The following is a 21,971-nucleotide window of genomic DNA, read 5'->3' on the forward strand; positions in this document are numbered from 1 at the left end:
AAGTAAGTGCACCCAATTTATATAACATAAATCCTATTTTAAGCCACCATATTCTGATTATGTTCATTTTGGGGTAGTTTTAGTTCATTTTGGGGTAGTTTTAGTTAATATATTTTTCCTCCTCCTGGAATGCACTTCTTTACCAAACAAAACCTACTCCTATTATCTTACTTTTTTTTGGCCTGGCCCAAGGCACGCAAATGTGGAAGTTCCTGGGCCAGCGACTGAACTTGTACCACAGAGGCAATCTGAGTCACATCAGTGTCCTGAGCTGCAGCAGGGACATTGCTATTTCCTTAGCCTACTCAGTCACCAGGGAACTCCAGAGTTTTATACAGCTGTCTTACGGAGGCTCTAAGGTTTCAGCTTTTTAAAAAGCCCTTAGGAGACTGACATAAGGTGATTTACAACGGACTTGAAGAAGCAGTACCCTAATCACTGGAATGGCTTTCAGACAGAGGCAGTCAAGTACTTGTGAAGCCTCTCTTCATGACCTGACTCCACATTAAACTTAAAAACTCCCAACTAAGCCTGAAAGAAGTACAATTACTACTGAATGAGGAATGCTAATAAGCCCCAGGTAGTTACAGTCTTCATCTGTAGGAGATAAACTGCAGCCACACCTTCTGCTGTGGCGTATGTGCTAGCATTCTTGCAATAAATATCCGATGGGAGATCAGTTCAAGCCAAGCATACACAAAGCCAGGAGCTTTGGTAGGCCTCAAGATGTGGAATGTGTTGCTGAAAGAAGAAAACCTTAGTCAGAAGCATAATCCAACTTAAATATAGTAAACAGTACACGAATATAATTAAATAGACATGCCAGCTGCATTACGAATCAACTCTTCTGTCTCAAATCCGTTAAGAGTTCTACTTCTAAGATTTTATGACACTAGACAATAATCCCTGACAGGATTATACTCAACAATACTGGAGTTCCTGTCGTGGCGCAGTGGTTAACGAATCTGACTAGGAACCATGAGGTTGCGGGTTTGGTCCCTGCCCTTGCTCAGTGGGTTAACGAGCCGGCGTTGCCGTGAGCTGTGGTGTAGGTTGCAGATGCGGCTCGGATCCTGCGTTGCTGTGGCTCTGGCGTAGGCCGGTGGCTACAGCTCTGATTCAACCCCTAGCCTGGGAACCTCCATATGCCGCGGGAGCGGCCCAAGAAATAGCAACAACAACAACAACAAAAGACAAAAGACAAAAAAGACCAAAAAAAAAAAAAAAAAGACAAAAAAAAAAAAAAAACAATACTCACCAGAAAGCTGTAAGTGTCTGAAAATTAATGGTTTCCAATACATGCTCAGGTGCATTGAGTTCCAAGAGCAGCATAATAAAAATTCGATGGTAGGGAAGCTGCTGAAATTCACTTTGCCGAACATCATGATCCTGTAGGAGAACTCCCACTACTATACCAAGGACCTATAGAGCACAAAGATTACAGAGCTCATAAATACTGAAGATAATTGATCTAGCACTCTCTAGTTATACTTCTTTACTTTGCCTTAACCCCCACGTGAAAGGATATATATCATTGGAATATAAACTTATATATACTGGTAGCCAAAGAGACTATACATTGGTTTGATTTGGCCTGTAGAGTTTTTTCTTTTCTTTAAATGTCCATACCACTGGACAAGACATGTATACTCTCAAGTGCCCACTGTTTTTTTTCTAAAGTTCTAGATATCAGCATGGCACATCATATTTTATCATGCTAGCCCAATCAGACGATCTCATTTTTCTGGCCTGTCATAAAGTTGACAAGAGACAAATGGTTTGTACTTCTTGGCATTTAAAGGCCAGGTAAGCTATCAGGCTACAGAAATGTGTGAGAACTATCCTGCACCCCACTTTATACCACTGAACAGTCAGGAATCTGATAACCCATTTGTAATCACCCAAGATCAAACTCTTAAGTTCATTTTCTTACTATCTTAATATTCAAATTTCTAGGAATTCCACTGCATAAATAAAGCTGTACTTTGTTCCTTTTTAGAAAATCAAGATAACTGGAATGCACTCCTGGTATTAGAGCTGCCAAAGTGTTATCAATGAACAAGTCTAGCCATACCATTTACAAAGACTCTGTACATGGGGTCAAATCTACCTAAATATTTTCTAGTGCAGTCATTACCAAACATTAACACACTGAAATATGTTATGTATTTTTGTTTTGTTAAGGGGAGGGGAGGCCTTTCAGTTAAGGCACCATACTCATAAAATTTGGTGGTTATGTTTACATATTATCTTTGAAATTAACTTCTGGATGTAAAGGGGGTTATTACAAAATGTTTTGAGGGCCCTATAGGGTTGAGAGCCACTAATACAGACTTCAACTATGCAAAACTAAGACAAGAAAGGATTTCAGACCTTATTCAGCAGATTAATCTTTGTGACAGTGTTGGTGGCCTCCCCTGAGTGCTTCACTAGCAGTGCAATGAGTCGGACAAAGGCATCCAGGTTATGATAGCACTTGGCTCGGATCATAGTGGGATTAGCAGCAGGATTGTGCTGCTGCTCTGCCTGAGCACGGTAACTAATTTCAACACACATTTCAGTACACAGACGAAAGAACCTTGTTATGAGGTCATCAGTCTTCAAGATTCCTTGCTGGTGCATCTACCAAGGGAACAAAAACATTAAAAGGTACAATGAGTTTACACATGAATAAACTTTTAATTTTCATGTTTAAGAAGTATTCTCTCATTTAATCCTACTGTCACATTTCTAATTCTTACTTTGTTTTAAAAAAAGGGGGGAGAGGGGGGTATCATGAAAATGACCTCTCCTATAGACTCATGATAGAATTCCTTCAGTTTTAAGTGGGATGGGAACTGAGAAAGAAATAATAACATAGCAGTTTTGAATAGCAGCCCATAACCAATAAATTCTTAAGTTAACTATGTAAATTAAACCAACTTTTGGTAAACCATCAGTCATATTAAGACATTCTGGTCAATAGGTGTTTCTCCCAAGAAAGAAATATTTAACTTTGGCAAAGAATTTAATTTCTTCCAACTGACTTAACCAATGACAAAGTTTTAAATACTCCAAGTACCTGCACTAGGAAAATCAAAGAATAATTTATACAGTAAGAAGGTACCATATGCAAATAATTATACATCATAACCCAGCTATTTTAATGTAAATTAAGTTTAAAAAATGGAAAGGGGAAGGATAAAGTACAAATTTCATAACATATGATCTGGAAGTAAAGCAGAGAAGTTATGTGCCTACTACAAAAGAAGAAAAAGACAAAGTGTAACAAGTGTTGAGACTGCAGAGAAAGGAGGTCAGTGCTTACTAGACAAAGAAATCAAGCGCAGAATGAAAACTTGACTACTATCTTAGAATCTGTAACAACTTAACTGTCCCTTGATAAACAATAAAACAGCTGAAGTGACAATAATATACTCTAGCCAAGACAGAAGGCCAGCAGAAGAACTTTTGTACAATGAAATCTGAAAAACTAAGGCGGAAGAAGAAATGAAGACTGATGCTATGATCAAGAGGGAGCATAAGAGAAAAAAGGGGATTCTTAAAAGGATGCAAAAGAGGATAGAAAAGTATAATACATTATCTTTTTCAGAAGGAGAGAAGAAACAAGAGCAAATAAGCCAATAGAAGAGCTGAGTGAGACAGGTGCAACATCCATACCCATGAAATATCAAAAATTACAAAAACCAATTGATTTAAAATTTTTCCATCCAAATAAGAAATCCAACTATAAACATGCAATGACACCTTTTCAATAGGATATGTTTTATAATTCCCTCCATTCTTTAAAGGGAGAAAAATCACTTAGTATGATTCAATCAGTAATAAATCAATCATCTTGAAAGGTAAATTCCATTTCTAACAAATTCAAACCAGCTCTTCCACATTCACTTGTCATTTATCTGATAACAGATCTAATCTGTATCTTTCTTTGGTGGCACACCTAAGCTTTGGTCTCAGTTTGAAGAAATACAATGATCACACTGCAGAAATAAGCAAATATTTCTTCCTAAACACATCATTATAGTTCTACTCAAGGAATTCTAAGGCCAGTTTAGGAAAAGTACCATTCTTGCCAGCCCAGCAATATGATTAGGACACAGTGACTACTCAAAAGTGGCTGAAAGCAGCCACTGATAATCAAAACCAGAATGTTCATTGATACTATGGTTCTCTTCTTACAGTTTTTTTTTTTTTTCTTCTTACAGTTTTTTTTCTGTTCATCACATTCACAAACATTCCTACTAAACTTAGTTTTTAGTTAGGGACTTGTTTCCCAATACTTGAATTCAAAGTCCAGTTTAGACCAAATGGAATGAAAACAAATACTAGAAACTATTTCCTGCATGAACATGTTAATGAGTTTCAGGTAGATAAGCTACTTAATGCAGAGAATACAATAAAAAGCTCTACAATTTAAATATTTAAGTTTTTTTTAATTGTTTCACTTTGTAAACATGGGCTATTAAAAGAACTGCACTAGCCCATAACCCCCTCACTGCTGATTATCAACCTGATAAAATTACTATATACATTATGTATTCATTATCTGGCCCACTGTACTTTGTAGCTGTGACAACTGAAATCAGATAAAAAGAACTAAAGGGGATGGGGAATGCTGACTTTACTGCTGCTCAGTGACCAATGAGAAAATAAACAGCATCAATTTAACAGTAACAATGATGACATTTTTGGTTTACATGAGTATGGAGGTAACTGACCACAGTTATATATACTGAACTTTAACATTGGAGGCATCACACCCTACTTATGTTGAATAAAAAGCACCTTTCTTTCCAAAAGCTCTACCTGTCCAACAAACGCAGAGAAAGCTTTGGTACTGTCACGACCAGCTGCTGCTGAATGGTAGAGATTCACCCATTCCCTCAGAAGATACTCTGCCTTCTCCCTCAGGCCGGGGGGATCATCATACTCTGAGGCTTGAGAGATCCCAGAATGCATCATAAAATTAGGGCCTCCATGAGCACGATCAATCATTGCTTCATAGTTGGATCGCACTACTTCCATCAGCTGGGGCAATCTAGTACAATAAATCCAGAATAAAATCAGTCTACTCATGGTTGTGATTTCATAAACATACACTTGGACAATTTGCTCACTTAAGAGAAACCACAAGAATGATGATTAAACCATTCCCATATTTAGACAAAACTATCTTTGGTTTCTTCATATCTGTTTACTCATTAAGACATTATGCGTAAATGACTGACCACAGTTAAGCCACTTCTTGACCAAAAAACTGAAGCTGATGTTTGTTGTCTAAAGATTATTTACTGCATGCCTACCATGTGCCATGCTTCATGTTACTTATCTTTATTTAGATTCTCAACAGTATCAAGATATTATGTCCATCTTCTACAACAGGCTCAGGGAGGCTAAGTTGATGTGCCTAAAATCCTTAAGCAGCCTTAAATAGAGGACTCTGACACCAAGTCTAGTGCTGTATGTATTGCCCTACAGTAAGAAGGCTTGGCAGCTGGTTAAGCTTTCATAATTCAACGGACAATATCAGGCCTCAGCGAAGCTTACCATCTGTAGGTAAAGCAGTTAATAAGTCTTTACAGTCATTTCTAAAGCTCCTTCTTAGACTGCTGAATAGACAAGAATCCCAAAGCATTGCATTCTCACCCTTCAGGAGCATTGCCTCTGGAGTGAGCATTAATCCTCATGAGGGTTTCAATGGTGTGGAACAGGTCTGCCTCAGTAAAATGGGCTACACTCCTTTCATCCACCAGTAGGATTTTTACTAATTGCATAGCAAATGCCACAGCCATGTAGTTTAAACCATTCTCCATTGACTGGCAACATAGAAAGCACAATGTAAGAAAGAAGCACTTACAGCAAACATACTTCCCAACTACCAGAGTACCTTTTCCTATTTAATTCCTTCCATACCTGAGCTAGGTGAAGATCATACTGCTGCATATTGACCAAATGATTACGAATTAGCAACTCCACTGCCTCCACATTATATTTATATTCATCCCGACATTCAATTAGGCACCTAGAAAAGTCAGTATTTATTCATAAAGGCTTAACCATTGTCTATCAGGTAAAATAAACAGTCCATTTTATTCAATGGTAACTCATTTCAAATTAAGGATGCTTTGAGAACCAACGGCAAATCAGTTTTCAAGATTCAAAAGAGCCAGTAATGAAGTAAAACAGACAACCCAGTGTTAAAACACAAGTTTTGCTCTCAAAGCCTAGAAGACAAAATATTCCATTTAACACATTATTTAAAACAAACCATCCATATTTTATTTCTCCAAACAAGGTACCGGTTTTCTGTATCCATCTTAGGAACCAGATGGAATAAAAATAAAACATTCAACAGTTTTCACTAGTTATGATTAGAAATTCTGTATATTTGAACATAAACAGGGCCATGTATGTCAGAAGGCAATTCCATAAATACTCTTCTAAGATGGCTACTGACCTTGTGATCTGTTTGTTACACCATGGCGACCCATATGCTCGCCCATCTTGAAGGGCTTTTAAGACCAAGAGGTGGCATTCCCTGTAGCGAAGCAGGAGGTCGGCATCAGCACCACTGGTGGCATCTAGTAAGCCCTCTACAGCCTATGGAAGGGAAAAAAAATTGTTCAGAATCATGGAAAATATAGTACTCAGCCCAATAATCAAAGTCAATAACCAAACCTTAATGCAAAGTATAATATACTTTCTAAAACCTTAAGTTAATCTCTCCACTCAACAAAATGGGAGTTCCCATGGTGACTCAGCAGTAATGAACCCAACTAGCATCCAGGAGGACTCGGGTTCGATCCCTGGCCTTGCTCAGGGGGTTAAGGATCTGGTGTTGCCATGAGCTGTGATATAGGTCCCAGACTCGGCTCGAATCTGGGGTTGCTGTGGCTGTGGTGTAGGCCAGCGGCTACAGCTCCAATTTGACCCCTAGCCTGGGAACTTCCATAGGCTGCAAGTGTGGCACTAAAAAATAAAAAATAAATAAAAATAAAAATTTAAAAAAATCCTTTCCGCTTGCATAAAACTAAACACTCTTAAGTTCTTTCTAGTTTATGCCTAACTGTGTTCTTCACAGTCAAAAACGCTCAATGTCCCTACATAGTCAAAACCCAATGCTGCCCCATACTTTGTCCCATTACCAAAGTAATGAGGATAACCTGTCCCTCAGAACCCAATGGGTTATCTTTTAAAGTTTCTTAAATAATCCTAATTCCAGAAAATCTTAAAGAAAAGATTTCCCACTTAACTATCATAACATTCCAGAGAAAATCACTTGCTTATTACAGAACAGAGCTTACTTTATGTTAATTTTTTAAATCTTCGGCATAACTTAAGTAGATGATGGTGTAGGTCATTAAATGTTTACAAACCTAGTTTCTTCTAAAAGTAACAGTTTAAGAACTAACCTTCTGGAGCAATCCAAGAGCAGCTATGGCATCCCGAGAGTTTCGAGATAATACTACAACCTCCAAAAGACTTCTAAGAGCCTGAGCTTGGGGGTTCATGGCCAAAGTTGGTGGGATGGCGTGAAGGTGCTGCTCCAGTTCTGTAATGCACTTATCATAAATCTGAGCTACATCATCTGCCCAAGCATGCTGTTTTAGAGGGGGATACAATCAAAAAAGAGAAAAAATTTTAATGATCTTCTACCAGCACATGTAGCAAATGAAAAGTCTACTGATATGTTTACTATTCTTATTTATTTTTTCTTTCTCATCAAAACATGGAGGGGCTTCCACTCCCCTTCCTGAATTATTAGGACTTAATGCCATTAGGTATGGCAGTGCAAAGCAAGCATGGAGGAGTGGGGATTTCACTTGACAGTGGAAAGCCTGGCAAACACCAACACAATCAAGTGATGAAAGAGAACATGATAAATAACGGGATATGGGAGTTCCCTTCGTGGCTCAGCGGTTAGTGAACCCAACTAGGATCCATGAGATGTGGGCCTGGCCTCATTCAATGGGATGAGGATCTGGCATTGCCATGAGCTGTGGTGTAGGTCACAGACGTGGCTCGGATCCCACTTTGCTGTGGCTCTGGTGCAGGCCAGCAGCTGCAGCTACAATTTGACCACCTAGCCTGGGAACTTCCATATGCCGCTGGTGTGACCCTAAAAAAGCAAAAAATAAAAATAAAAAAAATAATTTTTTTTAAAGATAAATAATGGGATAGGCTGAGGGCAGGACCACCTGTAGCATTTAATAATCTCTACAACCTATGAAAGTACATAATCCAAACAATGAAAAACAAACTATTCAGTCCAACTGTCAAACCCTGACAAGATAAAATAAGAATAGAGCATCATTTCTGTGATATTCCTATCAAAGATGCACTACCTGAGAACACACTGAACAAATCCAAATCACATCATTCTACAAAATCACTGATCTATAATGTCAAAGTGTCAAGGTCATGGAAAGATAAGAAAGGAGCTATAGTAGACTAACCTGTGGGAAAAATTTAAATATGACAACTAAATAAAATGTGTGATTCTGATTTAGGTCCTTCTACTACAGAAAGTCAGTACTGGGACACTTGGTAAAACTTGAATGAGGTCTAAGGATTAGATGATATTAACATATCAGTGTTAACTTCCTGATTTCAATGATCACACCAGGTCACACAGGAGAACGCCTCTGTAGGAAACACAGATAACAGGACTGAAGAGTGACTGGGAGGCACAACATTGTAAATCAACTATACTTTAAAAAAAAAAAAAAAAAAAAATTTAAATAAAATACTGGGGAAAAAAGAGGGACTGGAACATCAAGGTCAGTACCTGTCCAAATGTTCAAACAGTTCAAGAAGGAAATGTTTCCTCCTTATATTTTCAACTTTTCTGTAAATAACATTTCACATTTTTCCCCCTTTATTTTTAAGGCCGCACCTGCGGCATATACAAGTTCCCAGGCTAGGGGTAGAATCAGAGCTGCAGCTGCAGGCCTACACCACAGCCACAGCAAGCTGGATCCTTAACCCACTGAGTTAGGCCAGGGATTGAACCCGCATCCTCACGGACACTGTTGGGTTCTTAACCCACTGAGCCACAAGGGGAACATTTGTTTCACATTTCTAGAAAATCTCTTTACAAAGAATAGGGAAGGCCATGAGATCACTACGTAAATTCCTTTAATTAGGTCAGACATGAAAGTTAAATCAATCTCATGGATTTAAAAAAAAAAATCCTGAATGCCATGCTGATTTGATACAAAGAACACCTATAATCTACAATTCAACAATGCTGGGTAATTTTTTCCCCTGTAACTTAAGCTTCCAGGAACAAGTGACAGATTAATTAATTAATTCAAAAAACCATTCAATGTAAACTATAAATTACTCAATTTAAGTCAAGACAAGATTTACCTTCATGGGCTGAGCTAAAAATCCTGTGGGCTGGCTTAAATCATTTGTAGGCAAGAAGCCAGGCACATTACGTGCAAACTCTTCATAAACAGCCAGCTGCTTTGGGTCCACACCACCAACCTTGGAAGAAGAAAATCTATTTTACAGGATCCTCCTCACAATCAAAGGAAACTTTTTTTTTCCAACTGGAAGATTTGCATGGGAGTAAGCACAGGCAGGTATTCTTGAGAAGGGATACAGGAGCCATTACAACATTTAACAACATGACCGAATATGTGTGCATACTCATTACATTTAACATGACTGAATATGTATGCATACTCATTACAACATCTAACAACACAACTACATGCATATATACATGTGCACAGTTCACAGTATTTCCTATTTCCCTGAGAACTGTCAGTGTTGTCCTCATTTATAAATTAGAGTTTTTCTACTGAAAATGTCCCCAGTAGGACCATGCCAGTGTAATTCTCCAATGGAGCTGGTAGAAATGATCAGATCTTTTCACCAACCGGGAACTAGTAATAAAAATTCAAGCTCCAGAAGGGAAGAACAAGTGGGGAAATATAAAAACCAACAGGCATATGAACTCTTAGCAGCATTTCAACAATGCGGGGAGGGGTGGAGAAAAGACATCTAAGTTATTTCTATGCCTTTTCCACAGGTAGCCTTTAAGTGAAATGAAATGCTTTCTCAGAAACAGCATTTAACCCCATTATCCTAGTCCAGGTTAGGAGTTTAAGCAACAAGAACAGGAAAAAAACAAAGATGGGGCAGAGAGACAAGAGCCCCCAATTCTCACTTTTAGCCTGATTTGCTCTGGCATCCGCTCAGCTTGGTATGTTAACACAACAGGATCACAGTACCTGCGCCCTTCTTGCCTAGCATGTTTTCTCAGCTCAAATTCCTGCAAATAAAAAAAGTCACTGAGGTTCTTGTTATGAGGCAATTTCTTAAATGGAAAAAACAATACTTAAAAGGCAAATGCTAAACACTTACAGTTGCTAATCTCTTGTCCATCTCAGGGCCTGCTTTTTCCACTGCAGTCTTCTGAATAAAACAGCAAGCTAATTCACAATTGTCCTGAGCTAACTGAGCAGCTGCCTGATCCATCATTTCCCTTTGTTGTGGGGATGCAGTCTATTGGGATGGGGAGAAACAGGAAAAAAAATTTTTTAAGTTTTTTGTGGCTAGACAAAACAGGATAATAGAAAATAAAATGCTTAGAAAATTCTAGAAGTTCCAACTTTACTTATGACTCATCAGCTGTGACCATGAAATAGTCTAACAATCATCCTCATCTATAAGATGAAAATATTCAACCACAACATCTTACTATGCTGTTGTGAAGATGGTAAACACTATGAAACAGTAAAGCAGTAAACAAGGGCATTATCCAACCATGACATCTGAGACCCCAAATTAATAACTGAGTTAAGAGTGTGTTTGTGTGTGTGTGTGGGTGGGTGGGTGGGTGCGTGCAGCACGCATACACAGAATCACTTTAAATTGTTTTGTTCTGTCCAACCTCTGAAGTGCTTTAAATTTAGTCTTTATGGTTTGGGGGAGGGGAACTCCAATTGCATCTTTCTCTCCCTTCTCTCCTTCCCTGGATTATTTAAAAAGCCATGTGTGGAAACCCACTATTTAATAAACATAATAGAATCAGAAAAATAAATAAACAAAATAAAGTCTTTACGGTAAAGAGAATCAAGACTGTTAACTTAGGCAGTTTTTTTTTTTTATTCTTAAATCAACTATAATAGAAAAAATACAAATCTTTTTTTAAAATTCACTTCTTTCAAGCAATAAAATCTAGATTAACTACTATCTGCCAACCTCTACTGAGGATACAATAGTGAGCAAAGACAGACATGACACTTCATCTCACAGAATTTACAATCTAAGAGGAAAGAAGACTTGGAACACATATGGTTATTATGAGAATAGCTGGAGATGTCCCTTGTCACCTAAGGCAAAGAAAAACACTTTCAGACAAGCAAAAACGAGTTTTGCACTACAAGAAAATAGTCAACTTACACGAAGGGCTGAGGCAAAACTGTTTTTCAGGTTGGTAGATATGCTCATGAGCAAAGGTTCCCTGCAAGTAATCATAGCCATTCCAGCTGTCAAGTTACGCATCATGTGATGAGCTGCCATTCGCATTCGAGATTCCTCAGAATCCAGGGCAAAATCCTTCCTGACTATTTGCTCACAAGTAGTCATGGCAATCTTAATTGATCGATCCACCACAGGATGGACCAGTTCCTGGACAGCCCGTTCAATTGCTTGGCGCACACACTGCTTCAACTGTGGATGGGCCTGAAACAAGGGAATCTAGGGAGGGAAAAAAAGTCAACAACTTATAAATAAGACATCCCAGTATCTATTGGTAATCATGTCCATAATTTTGGAATTCAAGGTTAACCAAGAATTAACAATTTCTACTTAAAATTAATCTATGAAAAGCTCAGGAAACAGAAGGCAGGCTCCAAAGAGGAGTATTATTCAGTATACCTTGTGATACATAATTAAAGATATGTTTTTGATTCTTAAAAAAATTCAAAGTTTAATGGGGAAACTGTTCATTACAAGATATTTAAACACACTACATGCTTAAATAAAACTTGTGGCTCCCCAGTACTCTTAAGGGAAGCAACTTCTCTAGCAGCCTGGGGAAATGTAAAAAGAATCAAGTTTACAGAGGCTACAAAAACTATTACTGCTACAAATAATCCCTCCAAATAGCAAACATTGTATAAAAATTACCATACACTGAAACCTTTTGCTTCACTTGAAAGACTGTTTCCAATCAATATAATACTCACTTGGTCTCTTTAATTTACTGAGTTTTTAAAAAACTTTAAATTCATGATGAACTTATAAAAATATTCAGATTACTAGCAGTATTGTAAAAGAGAATCATGATTTCTAGACCCATGTTTTTTTCCCCAAACTTCAATAGAAGCAAAACATTTCAACAAAAGCAAAAACAAGCAAAAACAGGTTTAAAATGATCTCTTTAAAAGTCCTTTAAATACAAAAACTTCAATGTGTTAATATTACTCCTGTATTTGTGAACATTTTCAGTTTCTGCATAGCAAAGACCATGAAACTGATTATGAACTAAACAATTTGTGTTAGCAGAATAAAACACAGGCTGAACAAGCACTTATCACTCTGGATACTACCTTTAAATACAGGAAAAAAGACTGACAGCATGTTATTTAGTGACCACCCAGAATCAAGCCAGAAAAACATAACTGAGAGTATTAAGTCCCATTTCCAGAGCTTGGCTGGAGATCTTAACACATACAAACACACAAAGACACACACAGACACACACACACATACCAGATCAGTTCCAGCTATCTGCCAAAAGATATGGTCTAACGCCAAGACTAAGGTGACATGGTAATAAAAAAAGAACAAAAAGCTCTGGTATACGCTAAGGATCTTCTGACCTGTGTCAGGAAATATTGAAGATCGTGACTGCACTGGCAGTTGACTTAATTTTAATATCATGAGTTTAAATTAATATCATGAGGAACCAATGATGTCTAGTCACAATGACTTATGTTTAGAGTAGGAAAAAGTACACACCAATTCCCAATTTCTATTCTCTGCAACAAAAGCCTACAATCTAGGAATCCAGAACGAAAGCGAAAAAAGGGAAGGTGATCAGTTTACCCTGTCACAAAGTAGAAACTGAGGAATAAGTAAACTTATTTCTTATGTCTACTTACTGTTGGGTTTAGAGTAATGTGTGGTGCCAGGCAGGCGAGGGAATAGACATTGATGTCATGGTAACTGTACTGTGGCTGTGGTGGAACAGTGGCTGTACAGGTGGTACTGGTAGCTGGTGTTGTAGAAGTTGCTAAATGTAAAGAGACAAAATAAGAGCTAACAACAAGTATGCATTTCCTGACTTTACTATAAAATTAGCAGGGTATCAAAAATTAATTAAGGGGTCATGCCACATTAGTAGGCCCAAGCCTTGTTTGATAACTCTATACTACAGATGTCAATTTTCAAGCAAGGCTGTTCCCTGGTTTTACCTGAGGATTCTTAAACTACTAAGGGCTGAGAAAGAAAAGCTGGTTTATTCTGACCATACTTCCCAGTTGTACAACACTCCTATAGCCCCCTACACTTCCAATCCTCTTGATCCAGGTCAAATAATTCACTCCCCTTAACAGGTCAAGCTGGCCTGGTCACCCCCAGATTTGAGGAGTAACAGAGGCCATCATGCCAATGCAATGTTTTTCTGGGACATGAGCACACAACTGACTAATTTAATGATATTTAGTTAAGAACATCATATGAACGACCTAAACAGATTCTAATATAGTTAAGACAAGGCCTAGACATCACTAACTTCTCCTTAGAAATTTAGAAAACTCATCAGAAGTATACAAAGTTCCAGCATCACATTTCATGGAATGATTATATTTGCTATATGCGGGAGTTTCCATTGTGGCTCAGTGGTTAATGAGTCTAAGAACCATGAGGTTGTGGGTTCGATCCCTGGCCTTGCTCAGTGGGTTAAGGATCTGGCGTGGCTATGAGCTGTGGTGTAGGTCGCAGACGCGGCTCGGATACCAGCTGCTGTGGCTCTGCCGTAGGCCGGCAGCAATAGCTCCGATCAGACCCCTAGCCTGGGAACCTCCATATGCCGCGGGAGCAGCCCTAGAAAAGACAAAAAAATTTTAAAAATTAAAAAAGTATAATTTGCTATAGGCATGAGAATATACCATTAAAAGGAATGTCTGGTAAGTACCCGGCTAATTATCACACTTACTTGTGGTTGTGATAGGAGGGAGCTCTTCTGGCTGCTTAACATCTTTCTTTGGAGCAGAGAGCTGCTCATCTAAGTTTTTTAGGCGATCTTTATCCTTTAGGAGGTTTCCAGGTTTTAGCTCATTGATGTCTAATGCAAGATTTTTGCAGAGGACCTCAATCTCAAACTTCAAGTTTAGCTGTGTAATTTCAACATGCATTAGAAGATTAAAAATGAAAATTTACCTTCATAATATACAGATATATAATTCTCTCACCCACTTGGTATAGTGCTTCTTCCCAAATACCCTCCTGTAAATTTTAATATTGTGAAGGCAGAATATATGTTCCAAAGGATAAAGAGCAACACATTTACCTTTAAGTCATGTTCCTGATGTAACTCAGCTAATACATTCATAATTGCCATTGTCCAGGGGTTGGGTGGCCTAAAAACCTAAAGAAAATTTATTATGTTAAGCTGGCCCCAAAAATCACTGTTTATTATTTAAAACAGTTAAGTGCTTACACCCATGTGGCCATAACAAACTCCCTACCCCTTCCCATCTATATTTTATTTCAGAAAAACATCAAGACCCAATGCCATACATAGATTCAGCCCTATAATATTACTTGGTCTCTCAATTTGGAAATCTGAGTTTCCCTGAGGAAAACTGACTGAACTAGTTCTATGTTCACAAGAACTAAGGATATATATATATATATATATATATATATATATATAGTTTCTTCATCTTGTACTATAACTAACGCTTAAAAATTAGCCACCAGAAAAATAATAAAATTTACTCACCACACTACGAATGCTAGACTCTAAGACTTTGGCAACAAAGGGCACGACATAGAGCAACTCTTGCTGTCCTTTAACATAAGCCTCTAGCAGCAACGATTTTACATCCAAGTCCTAGAAGAAACATTTTTTAAAGCTGTGAATATTCTACAAAATCACTCACAAAGCACCCCAAAAAAGATGCCTTGCCAAATCCATCCCCAAAATTGGCATCAATATAGTATGTGATCCTTGCCTTACAGAAAGGAAAGGGTAACAATCATACTTTACTGCCTTTTGTTTAGCCTGCTAAACAACAGGAGATCATAAGCATGCAATTAGGGTTTCAAGAAATAGGCCCCAACTTTTACAAACACCCAATAATCATTAAAATAGCCTGAAATATAGTCAAAATTTTTAAACAAAGCATGCTGTATGAACAGTCTCAAGTTTTACATGAGCCTTTGGCTATAACTCACAGTGTGTAAGATGGGTTTATTTTTAGCAAGTGTGATCATTCCAAGCCAATGTCCCAAGTTCTTCAGCAAAGAACGATCAGAGAAATTGGCTGCAGCTTTATCAGAGGTCAGGAGCACCTGAAATAGTGTAGGATTAAGGAAGGTATGACAATAAGCTTATTCAAAAATATTTTCAAGTAAATGTCTAAGAATTCTGTTATTCTACATTAAAAACGAGCCGTCAATATTGAGAAAGTGCTCCCAAAGTAGATCTAGTCCATATATCATAGCATTATTGTGTTGTGTTCAGTGACACTGCCTTTTGTTTTTAAAAACAGGTAACACAATGGAGTTCCCACTGTTGGCACAACAGGATCAGTGGCATCTCTAGAGTACTGGGAAGCAGGTTCAATCCCTGGCCAACACGGTGCGGGGCAAAGTGGGTTAAGGATCTGGTGTTGTCACAGCTGTAACATAGATCACAACTATGGCTGGGATCTGATCCTTGGCTCAGAAGTTCCATATGCTGCAGGGCAGGGGAAAAAAACGGAACAACATATCATACAAAAATATATAAGGTTTAAAGTGTCATGTATAGTCCCACGTGAAAAGTATTTTAAACTCAAAGAAAAAAGGAAAGCATTTTAAAACTAAAAATTTTAGCTAGATTTGAAATAAAGACCTAATTACAAATCTATTTTGAAGAGCTGAATCCCATCCAAATGAAGACTACAGGTATGCTTTTAAGTCCTTCCAAGGCAGCAGGCATATTACGGAACATAACCAAGATTGCAGTATCTACTGGAATCTTTAGCATTGTCCAGGTGACTATACATCTCTGAAGACAACTAAGATACAACTGTCTGGAATACAGTATCATACTGCTTACACTTACCACGTCTCTAGAAAACCTAATCCGTTTCATTAATTCTCTGCTTCTTACTTTTTTTTTTTTTTTTTTGTCTTTTTGTTGTTGTTGTTGTTGCTATTTCTTGGGCCGCTCCTGCGGCATATGGAGGTTCCCAGGCTAGGGGTTGAATCGGAGCTGTAGCCACCGGCCTACGCCAGAGGCACAGCAACGCGGGATCCGAGCCGCGTCTGCAACCTACACCACAGCTCATGGCAACGCCGGATCGTTAACCCACTGAGCAAGGGCAGGGACCGAACCCGCAACCTCATGGTTCCTGGTCGGATTCGTTAACCACTGCGCCACAACGGGAACTCCTGCTTCTTACTTTCTTAAGAGAGATAGAACCAACACATGAGTGTCTTGGGGACACTACATGGTGTCTCTTAATTTATGGTATCGAATAACAAAGGCTGAATATAGTTATGTTCCTTAGCTCCATACAGCAACAGCAGAATGGCACAAAGTCAGCTGTGCGACAGAAAGAAGCCAGGATTTCTTTTGCACTACAGCGTAACCAAGGATAGGGAAAATTTCTATCCAGGTTTAAATATAGTGCTCGTTCCTAAGCCAATATCTCAAGTTATTCAGCAAAGAACAATTGCAGCTATATTATATGCTGGTTCACACTGTTTTTTTGAAGTTATTCCTCTTAAGAAATAAAAACTTGAATTTTATCAATCAAGCTCATTAAGAAGAGTTTGACCTTAAAATAAACTTCTCAGAATCCTAAACAATAGCTATTCCACAACAGATCAAGAGCCTAGAGTCTAGAGCTATCTTGCATTTAAAAGACAAACAAAAAATACTCCTCACTGCAGCTGTTTTTGTAATAGTGTACGTTACTAGCAACCAATGTAATGGATTTTTATAAGACTATTAAAAACAGAGGGACTAAAGCTAAGAGCATATATCAAATAACATGCGGAAGAAGAAAAAAGGAAAAACTCGCACAAAAGCTAAAGATTTCAAACCATGTGTGGATGATAAAAAAAAAAAAAAAGGCAAAAGAGTAGGTACTTTAAAAGTAAATAGTACACAGAGTTACATCTGTGGGATTAAATGCATAAAAATTTAGTTCTAGTTCTGTATTTAAAACAACCCTAGAACCACTTTGACAGATACTTTAACATATACAACTTACAGGGAAAAAAGAAAAACAGCATGAACACCCACCCTCCAAAAGATTCCACCTATGCCATCAAGTAGTTCCAAACTCAAAAGCAGTAATAAAAAGTAATACAAGAATACTTACCTTGATGTTTCTATAGGTCTCATTCAGAACCATCTTATTAAACTCAGGATTCTTTAGTGTGTCAAGAAAGTTTGAATACAGGCTGTGAAAGTTTGGCTCAATACTGACTCTCTTCATAACTAGGTATTGTGAAACCCAAGGCATAAATTCTTCCTTCACAGTTTCCTTTAGTTCTTCAACCTAGCCAACCATTATGACAAGGGAAGTATAGTTAAAAGATGCTAAAATATAGTTTTGTGTTTTGTTTCTGTGAAATGACACTATAGCACTTGCCTCCTTGCAAAATTAGATGCTAAAGCATGTGCTACATCTCCCCCCAATTTTATTTATTTATTTATTTATTTTTGTCTTTTGTCTTTTTGTTGTTGTTGTTGCTATTTCTTGGGCCGCTCCCGCGGCATATGGAGGTTCCCAGGCTAGGGGTTGAATCGGAGCTGTAGCCACCGGCCTACGCCAGAGCCACAGCAACGCGGGATCCGAGCCACGTCTGCAACCTACACCACAGCTCACGGCAACGCCGGATCGTTAACCCACTGAGCAAGGGCAGGGACCGAACCCGCAACCTCATGGTTTCTAGTCGGATTCGTTAACCACTGCGCCACGACGGAAACTCCTCTCTCCCCAATTTTAGACAGATGCTATCAACTATCGTTATGTTCAATTCCATGCAAATACAGTCAATCATTTCTCAAATTGGGTGATTAGAACTGAAACATCTATGGTTATTTTAAGTTTTAAAATTATGAAACACCAAGTCCCTCATCCCCTTCTTACGCAACTCTCCATTTGACCAAAAGAGGGTAAGTTACTAGTCTACACACAACCTGGTATTAACAGACCTAACACTAGAAGTGTTTTCCTAAATTTCTATCTACAGAAAACACTTGTAAATTTTGAAGCTTCTATTCTACAAGAGATGGTAACCAGTTCTATTTTTTTCCCTAACCAATTATGATTAGGTGGGGATTGACATATAGTACTTGCACTGTATCAAAACACACTTATTTAGACTTTCTTATTTCCAAGTGTTTTCTTATAAGGCAAACATAATTACTTTTCACAAGCTCTACCTCATTTATCTGGCACCTAAAGGTCTCTGGGAGGACATGAGCTGTGACTAGGAGTATAAATGAAATTTTCCATCATAAAATCATTTTCAAATTTATTTCAAAAACTCTGTAACTCACTGCAAAATAATGTATTTCAAACCAGAGTTCCCACTGTGGCTCAGCAGTAAGAAACCTGATGAGTATCCAAGAGGACATGCGTTCAACCCCTGGCCTTGCTCAGTGGGGTAAAGGATCCAGCTTTGCCATGAGCTGTGGTATAGGTTGCAGACATGGCTCGGAACCAGAGTTGCTGTGGCTGTGGTGTAGGACAGCATCTACAGCTCCAATTCTACCCCTAGGCTGGGAACTTTCATATGACATGGGGGTAGCCTTAAAAAGGCATATATGTACATTTTATATGTATATATACAAATGTATATACAAATATATATGTGCATTTTATATATTTAAATATATATACATATTTAAAATCAGTACCATTTAACATCTACAAAATCCACAACCACTAGCTGTATATCCATCCATATTCCCTGTTTTGATTCTACTATCTCTACCTTTAAAATATTAAAAAGGGTGCAGAGGAGTTCCGGTAGTGGCTCAGCGGTTAATGAATCTGACCAGCATCCATGAGGACACAGCTTCGATCCCTGGCTTTGCTCAGCAGATTAAGGTTCCAGTGTTCTGTGAGCTGTGGTGTAGGTCACAGGCATGGCCCGGATCCTGTGTTGCTGTGGTTTTGGCATCAGCTACAGCTCCAATTCGACCCCTAGCCTGGGAACCTCCATATGCCACAGGTGCGGCCCAAAAGAGCCATAAATAAATAAATAAATAAGGTGCAGAATGTCAAACATAAATCCCCCAACCCACTCAAGGAAAAGAATAGAGCATATAAACTATTACATCATACCTTTTGTGTCATATTTGACTGTGAGAGATTGTTAAAGATAAAAGCAATTTTCTCTTGGATGTTTTCTGGAGGCTCTACGATTCTCTCAGTTTGATCTGTGGCCACAAGCAATGTATCTATATTTGTAGTATTAATAGAAGGCTAAAGAAATGAAATACATAAAATACACAACATTTTAGGTCAACTACTCCAATAAAATTTTTAAAATAAATAAATAAATATTAAGGTTAAAAAAGAAATATGTAAACAAACTGAAATGCTTGCTAGACAAATCCCCAGGGGAAAATGTATAGATTTCTTTAGTACATAAAATATACATGCTGTGTATGATGGAAGTGTTGGCAAGGCTATGTACTGAACTATTAATAGTAGCTGCCTGTGGGAAATGGGGGTTGGGGGGTACATAAAGGGAGAAATGCTGGCCTTTATGCTTTTTATAGTAGGCATGTGCTGTTTCTAATAAAATTAAAATACATGCTCAGTACTGGATATATTACAACATAACAACAAATCCAACAAACAAAAAAGATAGACCTACTTACTGGCACATCTTTCTTAAAGCTGACTCCGGTTGGCCTGGTGACTGTAACCGTTTTAGCAACAGTGGTGGTTGTTGAGGTGGTTACCATGGTGCTAACCTGACCAGCAAGGGGAGCTTTTGCCGGAACCTGGGCCTGGGCCTGAGCCTGAGCCAGTGCAATACTTCCAGGGGTTGTGATAGAGCCCTGCATTTTCACAGGAGGATCTCGAGACTGCTGTCCATACTCAATATACTATAAGACAGAAAATATATTAAAAGAATTCTTAATAGAAACCAAAATCTTTGAATTACACTCCCCTCTCTTCTGATAGAGTAGAAACTGTTTCAGAGCACTCTTGGTTCATCTGTCTCCTTATGCCTTGCTCCATTCTAGTCCATATTCCCATATATATAATACATAAATAGAATCATGAACTCCTTAAGGAGTAAAGGTAAAACATTACTTAAAATGCTTTTAGGAGTTCCTGTTGAGGCGCAGTGGTTAACAAACCCGACTAGCATCCAAGAGGACACGAGTTCGACTCCTGGCCTCTCTAATGAGTTAAGGATCAGGCGTTGCCATAAGCTGTTGTATAGGTCGCAGATGTGGCTTAGATCCCTCTTTGCTGTGGCTCTGGTATAGGCCGGTGGCTACAGCTCTGATTTGATCCCTAGCCTGGTAACATCCATATGCCACAGGTGTGGCCCTAAAAAGACAAAAAAATAAAATATTTTTAAAGTATTTATAACAGAACTAGTCTAACAAAAACAAGTTACAAAAAAGTAGCCACAAATGCCTACATATAAATTTCCTTAAATCCCTTAATATATAATTTATACAAATAATTAAATAATAAACAATGACCTCTTTCCCCTTCTCTGGGTACGTTGCTACAGTGGGAACTGGGTACTACTGCTTTCTGTGACAACTTTCATACCTCCTACCTTAATCTTTCCAGTTTTCCAAGGCCCACACTTCCAGCTCTAAATTCTGAACTCGAATGTATTTGTGTAAGCTTCTGACCTCTCGTCCTACCTTCTCAAAACTCTGCTTTCCTTTCTAGTTTTCAGTGCTATAATTGTGGCATAGTGCCCCAACCCCTTTAGGAATAATACACTCTTGCCTCCCACTATCGTTCCTAGGCTAAGTCATCATGATCCTGCCCTCTTAGAAACAAACAAAGCAGGATGAGGCAAAAAGAGCTGGACTAAATTATAATATAGAATGAAAAGTATGTTCAAATGCTGATCTTTCTGATTTCCTCAAAATGTGATCTTATGAAGCAATTTATCTGCTTTGCATAAAAAAAGTTAATACTCATTCCCTATAAGCTGACTTTAACCAAAGGTCAAGTAAATGTGAATTAACATTTACCAATCAACTTAAAACCAATGATTACAGCTTACAAATTTCAAGAATAATCACACAACATAATTTAAAATACATTATCTTCTAGGTCCATTTCCTCAGAGACTACCTCCTTTTTAACCTCAAAGGAATCTAGCCAGGTAGTATACTAAGGCTGTATTTTTAAGAAACACTGGCCTAAATCTTACATGATACAGCTCTGAATCTTATTAACATTTAAATCAGAGTAACAATTTTACTTAGTCCCACTCCAAATCCTTTTTAGAATCAGGTAGAGGTATCTATTCCTTGACAGCATTATCAGGCTAAAAGAACTATCAAAGGCCTTTTATTAAATCAATAAGCAAAAACCACTGCTTACAAAAGATAAACCAAAAATGTTATTTTTTTCATGATTAAGCTGCAAAACAAGCAACAAATAATATGCATTATCTATATTATGAAAATCATCAAGAAATCTTAATGCCATTCCCAGCAAATCCAAAATAAATCAAATCAGATAAACCCTCAAACTACTAGTCAGATTTTAAAATTGAAG

At 38.0% G+C, this 21,971-nt stretch overlaps 1 protein-coding gene and 1 non-coding gene across 32 annotated transcripts in view; both read right to left on the reverse strand.

Annotated features, from left to right (window-relative positions):
* CNOT1 (CCR4-NOT transcription complex subunit 1) overlaps positions 1-21,971 on the reverse strand; it is a 102,052-nt gene that overhangs the window by 8,989 nt on the left and 71,092 nt on the right. For 5 of the 31 annotated variants that reach the window (XM_021093960.2, XM_021093958.2, XM_021093959.2 and 2 more), the window contains exons 23-42: positions 20,087-20,317; positions 19,545-19,685; positions 17,568-17,747; positions 15,427-15,543; positions 14,972-15,082; positions 14,537-14,614; positions 14,183-14,360; positions 13,128-13,258; positions 11,422-11,718; positions 10,381-10,521; positions 10,184-10,288; positions 9,376-9,495; positions 7,416-7,604; positions 6,461-6,603; positions 5,917-6,025; positions 5,650-5,819; positions 4,810-5,041; positions 2,374-2,622; positions 1,259-1,422; positions 624-741 (exon numbers count right to left, since the gene is read on the reverse strand). In XM_021093960.2, the coding sequence (XP_020949619.1) occupies positions 624-741; positions 1,259-1,422; positions 2,374-2,622; positions 4,810-5,041; positions 5,650-5,819; positions 5,917-6,025; positions 6,461-6,603; positions 7,416-7,604; positions 9,376-9,495; positions 10,184-10,288; positions 10,381-10,521; positions 11,422-11,718; positions 13,128-13,258; positions 14,183-14,360; positions 14,537-14,614; positions 14,972-15,082; positions 15,427-15,543; positions 17,568-17,747; positions 19,545-19,685; positions 20,087-20,317 (3,204 nt within the window). Of the gene's footprint in view, positions 1-623; positions 742-1,258; positions 1,423-2,373; positions 2,623-4,788; positions 5,042-5,649; positions 5,820-5,916; positions 6,026-6,460; positions 6,604-7,415; positions 7,605-8,459; positions 8,649-9,375; positions 9,496-10,183; positions 10,308-10,380; positions 10,522-11,421; positions 11,719-13,127; positions 13,259-14,182; positions 14,361-14,536; positions 14,615-14,971; positions 15,083-15,426; positions 15,544-16,300; positions 16,875-17,567; positions 17,748-19,544; positions 19,686-20,086; positions 20,318-21,971 lie in introns of those variants that run through there. The other 26 variants (XR_014805605.1, XR_014805601.1, XR_014805603.1 and 23 more) reach the window with 9 other exon arrangements.
* On the reverse strand, positions 16,736-16,872 carry LOC146402249 (small nucleolar RNA SNORA46). Its single transcript, XR_014808738.1, has one exon. It is a non-coding gene; the product is annotated as a small nucleolar RNA SNORA46 (small nucleolar RNA).

The sequence above is a fragment of the Sus scrofa genome, chromosome 6 (assembly GCF_054392235.1).
Source record: "Sus scrofa isolate SSC_HxYL_T2T_F1_AM1 chromosome 6, Sscrofa_HxYL_maternal_Yorkshire_Landrace_v2.0, whole genome shotgun sequence".
NCBI lineage: Eukaryota > Metazoa > Chordata > Mammalia > Artiodactyla > Suidae > Sus > Sus scrofa.